Genomic DNA, 10,190 nt, shown 5'->3' on the forward strand with positions numbered 1-10,190 from the left:
GGCCCATTTGAGAACTCCGATTGGGTCGGTATTTTGTGACCGGTCAGTGACCGAACGGCCTGCCTAGACATATGAGACGGATATAGGACACCCGGCTGTAGATGCTCTTACATATGTATTCCCTCCGTCCCATAAGTAATCGCGCCAAGATAAAGTGACTACCTTGCAACCACTATCTTCAAATCGATGAGACCATGGAGTAACATCACTACCCATGTAAATATTTAACGAATATCATAACACGCTGGTTAGTGGCCCTAAACCTTGGCATTTCTAGCAGCCCAAATCTCCCGAGGGATGAGTATTCATTGATCACTGCACTCAGTCGCTGGATCAAGCTCACAGCACCAACCGGCACACAACGCGTGACCCGAGAGCGACGCAGGGCCAATAGAAGGCAGCATCATGGTCCGAGTAGACGCGACGCTGCGACCTAATGACCGAGCATGACAAAGGAGGCCAGGGCGGACGGGCGAGAGGTCCAACCGAAACGAAACGCGACGAGGTGCCTGCGTCTGCGTGAATACACATGTCAGTGTCAGTACAAAAGGGGCAGTGGTACAAATACACGAGCCGGATCGAGCACCGGACGTACAGCATCTCAGGCTCGCAGGGAATGCGCACGGGAAAGGCCAAACTGGGCGTACCCGTACCCGTGCGTCGCGCCCCCAACACCCAGCACGGCGCTATTATTTCCCCCAAAGCTCAGACATACCCCCCGTTCCCCAGCCAATAGGGCCTCCGCCACGCCACGCCCGCTGACACTGCCAGGCCGGACCACGCGACGTACCGGGCCCGCCCTGCCCGCCCCACTGCATGCATGTACACCCCGCTCTGCTGCGCAGGCTTTTCCCCCTCACCGCTCAGCCACGGCGGCCTCCCGCGCTCTCTCCATGACGGGTGGGGCCGGATTCAACGAGTCCCACCTTCCAGTGGGAGGGCGTGTGGTAAAGTTGGTACGCGGGGCAGGAAAGTCCGCGGTGGCGTCCAGTTCCGGATATGGCATCTTCGTGCAAGTGGGAGGGCCGCCACCCTCGCTTCCCGCGCCAGGCTGCCACGCCGCTCGCCGACGGGTGGGCCTGGGACGTGACTGGGGACAACGTGGTCCCACTCCCCAGTGAATAAAGGCCGGGCAGGTGGTGAGGCTAGGAAGGAGCAGTGCGTGTTGTCGCGCCGCGCGCGGCTTTCGATGCGGTGGTGGCAGTCATGTCCTCATGGGTACGCGCAGCGCGGGCCGGGTCCCGCCGCGGATTGAACCCCTCAATGACGCCCATCCATGTGGCGACGGGCCCTGCGCTGTCACGAGCCGGGGTCGTACTCCGCCTACTTGCAGCAGGCTACAGTGGCGTACGAGCACACTCCTGCTGCCAGCGGCCAGCTGCCTCTGCGGGCAGATCCCACCTGTCAGTACGGCGCTGCCGTGCCTTCCAGACCAGCCACCAGTGCGCTGCTCCTCCCCGGGGAGCTCGCCTCGCCTCGCGAGCGAGCGGCCTTTCCCAGCTTTTATATCGGCCAAGCGCCAGTGGGATAACCTACCTCTGCCTGTACTTACAGCAGGAGCCGCGCCGTCGCCGCCATTTCCACTTGCTCGTTTACTTGCCGGCCGCAACGGTTCTAGCCTAGCCACCGTGGGTTTCCTTGCTGGCCGGAGGAAGAACGGCGTGTGTGTTCCGTTGGGGCAAGGGCATGGAAGGAGACGGCGACGCTAGGTCGAGAGCGACACTGGCCTGGGATCTCGGGGTGCAGTGGGCTCCCGCCGCCTCGGCTGCTTACCCGCAGCATTTCCTGCCGCCGCCGGGGGTGGCTAGCCAGCAGCAGCACATGCAGCAGGAGCTCACTAGCCTCAAGCTGGGGAAGCGCCCGTGCTCCTTGGGCGGCTGCCAGGTGGCTGTGGCTCAGGTCGACGGGAGCGGAGGCGGCGGCGGGCGTGCCGTGGTGGAGGGCAAGAGGAAGGAGAAGGCGGCCGGGGCGGCGGCAACGGCGGCCATGCCGAGGTGCCAGGTGGAAGGGTGCCACATGGCGCTGGCGGGGGCCAAGGAGTACCACCGGCGGCACAAGGTGTGCGAGGCGCACTCCAAGGCGCCCAGGGTCATCGTGCACGGCGCCGAGCAGCGCTTCTGCCAGCAATGCAGCCGGTACGTGTACACCCCAACTTGTGCTAGCCATAGCTAGATCCACCCTTCATGTACACGTACGTACGTGCGGAGTCTCTCTCACGCGCTAGCGTTGACTCTCTGGTCTGCGTATACAATGCGTGCAGCTTCCACGCGATGGCGGAGTTCGACGACGCCAAGCGGAGCTGCCGGCGACGGCTAGCCGGGCACAACGAGCGGCGCCGGAAGAGCAACGCCAGCGACGCCATGGCCAGGGGCTCTGCGCACGCGCACGGTAATCCACGCCATTACTCCCCCACCTCCATTAGCGCGAGCTGTTCTAGACTTCTAGCGCAGTCTTAGCGTGATAGAGTCATAGAGCACGACAGGTAAGAGTGATTACACAGAGAACAAACATCGTTAATGCTGGCTGATAGACGCCGCAGTAGCTACTCTTAGTAGTACTAAGCAAAACCGGCAGGGGGTAAGAGAGGGTAGAGTGGTTTGATGCCGGGAAACAAGGGGAGATCTGCTGCAGGTACGCGTAGGGACATGAAAAAAGCTCTCGGGATGCGTGAGACGGGTGAAGCAAAGCAAACACTCGCGATTTAATGCGTGCATTTACGTGCCCTGCCTCTGCCTGCTTGGGTAGGCCGTGCTAGCTAGCTTGGCACTGCCATGCAAGGCCGACCGTGCATATGATCACGTACAGGAGCGCCTCAGCGGCTGTTGGCCACGCGACAGTGGTCGCGATGCCGCTGGCCACTGTTGGCATTCAGTGACGTACTGGCGCTAGTTATTGAAGAAATGGCGTCGATATACGGTTAGTGATAGATGCTACTACAGTGTACTGTGTACACCATTTGTGCGTTATACTACCAGAATGGTAACTTATTAAGGCTACTGTGCATTAGAGATATAGCCTAGAGGCAGTACAAAAAGACCACCAGATTCAGAAGGTACTCGGTCAAACCCATACAGTTACATATACATACCTAGCGTAGTAGCGGTCGTACTACTGTAAAGAGGAAAATGCGCCACGGTTTCGAAGATACTCTTTGTAGTACAAAGTTTGTACTTCTCCAGTTGTTACCTGTGTGGGATCAGGAGATTTTTTTTAGGGTTTAGTATCAAGGTATAATTGCTGGTGAGGATCTGCAGACAGTAATAATATCATTAACGCGCGAATCAATTAACTGGTGCCGATCAAATATGGAGTCGATGCGCGCTTACTTAGTTAGCCTGGCGTATAGTATAGTAGTATACGTACTTTCACTGATCCTCAGAGTTCAGACTTAGAGTCTGCTCTGCTTGTCTCTAAAGTTCAAGTGCTCTTTGTACCGTGCTAGCATACATATTGTACACAAACAGTGTTATTTGTTACACTTTGTAAAGCACTCATGCATGTGGACTTCGAAGTTGCTTGGAAGTAAATATCGGTTTTCCTTGTATAGTTAATTAGGGCATTTTCCGTATGTAGTTGATTGAAATTAATTCGGTAAAAAGAATGGGTCAAAATCTATCATTATATAAAGAGTGAATATTCTCTTAGGGTCTAGAGTTTAGGTATATAGATAATGGATAAACTAACGACTCATGTCCAACAATCTATAACTAGTACTCCCCCTGTTCACAAATAGTATATGTTTTAGATATTTTAATTTAAACTACATACAAACTGAAATGTGCGAACAGACGAAAAAATACACAGGAGCTCTCGGGTGCTCCGCACCCCTATACGAAAAATATTCGTAAAAAATTCCCAGAAAATAAAAAAAATCCAAAATTTTGGGATGTCAAACCTAGTTTTCCAATCTACTTCCGTGTGAAATTTCGTGAAAAAATACCAAAAAACGTATCCGTGGCGAAGGAATTACTGCCTGGAAAAAAATGTACCCTGACGGTGTTTTGCTATATATAGGAATTTTTTGTCTTTTTGCCGCGAATACGTTTCCTGGTATTTTTTTCACCAAATTTCAGACGGGAGTACATCGGGAACCCACGTTTGATATCCCAAAATCCCAGTTTTTTTTCAAATTTCTCGGTATTTTTTTCCTGGTATTGTACGTATAGGGGTGCGGAGCACCCGAGTGCTCTAAATCCTCGTCCGCGAACAGACACACTAAAATATGTCTGTACACATCCGATTCACAAAAAAATAAGAACATCTTATATTTGTGAACAGAGGAAATAGTTTGTCTAACAATAAATAGAGAAAGGTGTGATAGCTCCTGGGTGCCCCTACACCCTCTATGAACAGTAAATTCGAACAAATAGAAAATAAATAAATAAAATCTGAAACTTTGCACATAAAATATGGTCAAACTTTGTAGGTTCTTGCAAGTTTTCAGAAAAAAACACACTCTTATAAATAATACTGTTGCATGTCATTGATTTCTTTTGGTGCCTCTTTGATAGGAATGTATATGAACAACAGAACACTATAATTTTGTAGATTTGTGTGTCTGATTTGGGGAATATAAAATACGAAGACATCCTAATAAACATGGTCAAATCAAAGTTAGGCCATAATTAAATATAAATTTCTAATGCTATTTCGCCAACACTTTTCTCGTTCTTCATTAAAAAATGTTCTAAGAAGAGTTCTGAAGTGAAATGTAGCTAGTAATCATGAGGTTAAGTGAGAATCCCTATTGTTTTTCTTTGCTCCATTCCTTTGAATCATATGGATGCCATTGCCACCAAAGGAAAATTTGTTGTTCCCATGTTTTTCTCTACTTTTCCTACAAAGCAAAAAAAAGGTCTCCTTGTTTTTAGAAACACCTGCAACGTTCAATTTGTTCTCAAAGCAATGGCCGGGAAGATCCCACTTGGGAAGCGCAAGCAGGAAACATTTGTAAACCAATATGCTTATTCTATGCTTGGACATACACAAAGATAGGTGATTATTAAGCTCCTATGGTATTATCGTTTTGCAGTTTTGATTGATAAACAAGTATTTCTAAGCACTACCGGAACAACCTTATCACACTTCAAGATTTCTGAAATTACCAAAGGGATAGGAAATTTTGATCTGACTATTGCCAACGGCTGAGCGAAATAACTATCTTAAGTCACTCCAATTATAACATAGTGGGGTAGGCTGTATGCTCCTGTGTTGGAACAATGGTCGATGTGCGCGAATCCATAAATTAATATGTAGACCTCATCCTGACAAAACTTCTTCAGCTGCTGTGTTTTTTTTTCCTTTTTTTTTTGCGGGGAGCTGCTGTGCTTCTTCATACTATGATACTAAGCATGAAAATAAGCGAATCTGAAAAAAAAAAAACAGAATAATGTCCCGGCGCTCCTGGTTTTCTACAGATACGGTATCCTGGAACGATGGGAGGAGAAGGGCCAGAACTGCATCAGCGTGTTCCTTCACACGGTTCCTGTGATACAAAGCTTGATAATCCTACAGTTATCTAGTTTCCCACAAGTCACTGAGGAGGAGAATCATCGTGCATCAGGTTGGCGAAACAGTGACCAAATCTTGATGCCCACCTTTACACGTACGTACAGATAGCGTTTCACTAGGGTTATTGTGATGTTTGTGGATAAAAGCTGCAGTCATCGTCTACCGGTGCTGACCGACCTGGTAGCCGTCTAGGTAACACTCGAGTTTCCAGCGCAAATGACGAGGACAAACGCACAAACATGCTGAAACCTTTTGGATTTTGCAGTTCAAAACACAACTGGACAAGATGCGTGCGTAGCTAGCCTGATCTGCACCAGCAAGGAAGGAGTCTGTCTTTGGGTATATACAGTAGTTTGCATGCAACTAATAAGCTTGCTTAATTGTTGCAGGGGTGGCGTCGTTGGTGCACGGCTTCGCGCCGTACGGCGGCCTGCCGACGTCCCCGGCTGGTGCTCTCTCTCTTCTGTCATCGGCCAGAGCCGCCCCCTGGCTAGTTCCGACGACGCCCGGCGACGTATTCTCCGCCCGCTCCAGCAGCGCCGCGCTGGACGAGCTCATCGCCGAGAACCGCGCGGCGCTCCTGGCGTGCCACTTCTTCCCCCAGCGCTCGGCCGCCCGGCCGGCCGCGGCAGAGATGGCGCCCGCCTGGCACCAGGCGCACCAGCAGGCCCCGCCTGGCCACGCGGTGGCGGGCAATGGTGCCGGCCGAGACCACGGAGCTCCTCCTCCAGAGGGGCACGTCACCCTCGACCTCATGCAGGCGCCCGGCACGGCAGGCTTGCCCTTCCGGCCCATGGCGCAGGGCAGGCCAGCCGAGGACGGCGACGCGGGCCGTGGCTCGGGCGTGTGGACGCCTCTGCAGGGTGCCCACGCCGTCTGAGCTCGCCACATGGTGCAATTACGTATACCAGTACGCGGCATGGGCGCGGCTGGGGCTTTGGTCGTTGTGTCGACCGTGCAATCAACTTGAGTTGAACAACAGTGTACTGTCTGTCTTGTAGCGGGTGCTAGCTGCATCCTCTTCTTTTTTTTCTCCCCCGACAAAGCGCCCCAAGTAAATTCTGGTCCTGAATTCCAACTCGGATTAATTTGAGATCATGGGCGGTCGGTCTTGCATGCTGTCATTCTGGTTTCTCTGTAGATACGGGGTGAACTGAATGGAAAAGTTGCAACCATCACAGAAGCTCCGGTCGGGACGTGGTACAGCATATGGTTGGCTGTCGGCCTCGTGTGTCATCGCAACTTACACCACACGACCAATGTTCGGAATGTGCTGCCGTGACAACCACTCGCCATCCTCTCCTATCGTGACAGTTGGTCCATGGGAACCTATCGATCTGACCTCACCGAATCATTCATCAATTATCTAAAGCTTCTAGAAGAAAGGTGTGGCCTATGTGCACTAGCTTAGCGCATTTCCCAGATCCTCTCGATCCGCGGCACACTCGGGGGAAGTTTGTCGGCTGTCAATGTTCAGAGGCAGTGCTTGTGGGACGAGACTTGCCTGCTCCCTTCCCATACTTTCATCCGTGCTCCCGCATACGTGGCTTGATTTGATTGGAAGAAAATAAGGCTAGATTAGAAAAGAAAAAGAAAAAAGAACAGCCGTAGGATGAAGTGGGAGCACGGATGGGAGCATGGAAAGGGAGCAGGCAAGCCGGATCCGTGCTTGTGCTTGCTACTAGTACTTGCTATCCATACCGAATAAGGGTACTGAAGAAATAGAATACAAATATGCCATAACTTTGGTTGGTTCAAAAATTCAATCAAAACTTTGGTTGGTTGGACTGCACAACTAATTTGATAGTATCTTCGTTCATTCGGCAAATTAGCAAGGACTAAGACGTATTTGTCCTGGCAAAAAGCGCAAACAATGACTACTCAGTCCGTTCCTAGTGGAGTAAGTAGTTTATGGTTTCAAAGGCAGTCTCTTCATGCAGCTCAACACAACCGTTGTGCATTTTTGTCACGAACTATGGTCTTTCTCTAAGGGCTTCGCTTATTTCAGTTAGCACTTCCCCTCTTTTGAAGGTTCTTGTTTGCCAAAAAAAGCTACAGGTTCGGCAATAAAACCGACTAGTAGGGATAAGGATTTTCCAGCGGAACCAGTTTCTACCTGGGTCCTGCATGCACGTCATGTGTGCACGCACACGTATAGGGACAGCTAACGAGAAGGCCCACAACAAAGTTACTAGTTGGTATGTATTGTAGTCAAAAGGTAGTATGACATTTTTTGAACCAACCACACCATAGTTACATCCCACCCACCCACGCTTTTCAATTTGATTATATAGTTTGTATCAATTATATCTTTTGAACTAAATATCCAATTGACAAACCGTTTGAATATTAGTATTCACAATATTTAAATCTTCAAAACAATATCAATTTTGAACATTTAAAAAATCAAATTCAAATTATGATACCATATTGAAACTTATATGAAACTATTACATGTGCCTTTCGTCCTATTTTTACATGTTTCATTAAAAAAAATTCCATTGCATGGTTTTGCTACTTCTTCATTCTGGATTCCAGTACTATTTCATTCTATTTTTTAAGCTTTCAAATAAGTTTCATATCATTTAAAAAAATTATCTTTCATGGTTTGACTGGGCACTAAAATTGTTCTCTTCACATATTTTCTATAAGATATCATTTCCATACCATCGCAAATTTACATGTTTTCATTACTTATTCATACATTCCCTTGTATGTTTCCATTATTCTTTCACTCCACAATTCATCCGTGTTTCATATCAAAATTTATATAAGTTTTATTATGATTTATTGCATTGACTTTTGCATGTTTTATTATTGGTCCAGTCTGGTTTTATTGTCATATCATCTCACATTTCATATAAGTTTCATTATGGTATCAATTTTGAATTTGAACTTGGCCAGAACATGTTCAAGTTTGATCTTGTTTCAAAGATTTAAATGTCATGAACACGAATCTGCAAACTGATTCTAAATTGGATCATTGGTTCAAAAATTAAAAGTGTTACAAATTTTAGAATCAGACTAAAAGCATGAGGGGATGGACCATGGGATGAAAGAATAAAACAGTCTTAATGCAATAAATGCCTGCTCCTATAAAGTGGATAGTCCTATGAAAAATTTACAAAGTAGCAGAATCGGTAAATTACTCGTATGCAAATTGTGTACATGCACACCCATCAAGCATGCAGGACACCGGTAGAAACCGGTTTCGCTAGAATTTCATTTCACTGACTAGTAGCTCATATCAATTCATTGGTCAGCAAATGAATGTAAATTCTTTCATCATATAGGGATATAACCTTGCTTTTCCAGAAAGATAATTAAATATGGTGTCTGAGCTCTAATTCTTCAGGGTGGTTGCCGTAGTGAAAACAGCATTAGCAGGGGGTGGATGTTTGTCGTTAACCAAGTCGACAGTCCACGATATTAGCAATCGTCACAACCGATAATTGTAAAATCGGGCATATATGACGACCATGCAACGGGTTGAGATAGTTGGACAATGATATTTGTAAACCAGGTTTGGTCACACCTCATGGTCGAGTGAGGCTGATGGGAATCTCCCACGCCGACCCTCAAGCCGCCCGCAAAAGTCCAGACTGAGTTGTCCGGACGTGTTTTACCATCCAACTCGGTAGAAAGGCATACCCGATCACCTTTTTAATACTAAGCCGCGTTTCGTTGGTCGATTCCTGACACGAAGCAAGCTTTCATCGAGATGTTTATGTTTCAAGCTTAGGTTCAATGGGAAATTCACTATGTTCAATTGCCTGAGGGTGCCTTTTGTAGGCTCATAGTCTTTCCTTGGTCCATGCACCTGCTTCATTGGAAGGGGCGGGGGGGGGGGGTTGCATTTGGTCCATGACGATGGGGTGAAAATTGACAAATCTGACCATTTTCAGAAACTTTGGCGCAAAATGAACCATTTTTTCACAAAATGGCCCGTTTTTGTAGATGCCTGATACGTCTCTGTCGTATCGACTTTTCCTAACGCTTTTGCTTTTGCTTTGGACTCTAATTTGCATGATTTGAATGAAACTAACCCGGACTGACGCTGTTTTCAGCAGAACTACCATGGTGTTGTTTTTGTGAAGAAATAAAAGTTTCCAGATTTGGACAAAACATTTTGAAGATTTATTGCAGAATAAATAAAAAATACTGGAACCAAGAAGCACCGGAGGGGGTGCCCTGGCTGGCCACGATACACCAGGGCCCGCCACTCCCTCCAAGCGCGCCCTGGTGGGTTGTGGGGCCCTCGTGGCCCCTCTGACCCTAATTCCAAATCCATAAATACCTATTTTTGGAGAAAAAAATAGGAGAGAAAGTTTTATCGCGTTTCACGATACGGAGCCGCCGCCACCTCCTGTTCTTCACCGGGAAGCCAAATCTGGAGTCCGTTCGGGGCTCCAGAGAGGGGAATCTTCGGTCTTCGTCATCACCAACCCTCCTTCATCGTCAATTCCATGACGCTCCCCATCGGGGGTGAGTAATTCCTCCCTAGGCTCGCTGGTCGGTGAGGAGTTGGATGAGATTCATCATGTAATCGAGTTAGTTTTGTTAGGGCTTAATCCCTAGTATCCACTATGTTCTAAGATTGATGTTGCTATGACTTTGCTATGCTTAATGCTTGTCACTAGGGCCCGAGTGCCATGATTTCAGATCTGAACCGTTTATGT

At 48.2% G+C, this 10,190-nt stretch overlaps 1 protein-coding gene across 1 annotated transcript; it reads left to right on the forward strand.

Moving 5' to 3' along the window:
• The first annotated feature begins 1,378 nt into the window (after positions 1-1,378).
• On the forward strand, positions 1,379-6,694 carry LOC109755124 (squamosa promoter-binding-like protein 7). Its single transcript, XM_020314007.4, has 3 exons — positions 1,379-2,135; positions 2,261-2,388; positions 5,901-6,694. Exons 1-3 carry the CDS (start codon positions 1,687-1,689, stop codon positions 6,389-6,391), a joined length of 1,068 nt encoding a protein of 355 aa, XP_020169596.1. The 5' UTR covers positions 1,379-1,686; the 3' UTR covers positions 6,392-6,694.
• The last annotated feature ends 3,496 nt before the right edge of the window (positions 6,695-10,190 follow it).

Source organism: Aegilops tauschii, chromosome 2 (assembly GCF_002575655.3).
Source record: "Aegilops tauschii subsp. strangulata cultivar AL8/78 chromosome 2, Aet v6.0, whole genome shotgun sequence".
Lineage (NCBI taxonomy): Eukaryota > Viridiplantae > Streptophyta > Magnoliopsida > Poales > Poaceae > Aegilops > Aegilops tauschii.

Coding starts and splice junctions, on each gene's coding strand:
- LOC109755124 (XM_020314007.4), top strand. CDS start 1,687: ATGGAAGGAGACGGCGACGCTAGGTCGAGAGCGACACTGGCCTGGGAT. Junction 2,136..2,260: donor TTCTGCCAGCAATGCAGCCG/GTACGTGTACAC, acceptor CAATGCGTGCAG/CTTCCACGCGATGGCGGAGT. Junction 2,389..5,900: donor GGGCTCTGCGCACGCGCACG/GTAATCCACGCC, acceptor TAATTGTTGCAG/GGGTGGCGTCGTTGGTGCAC.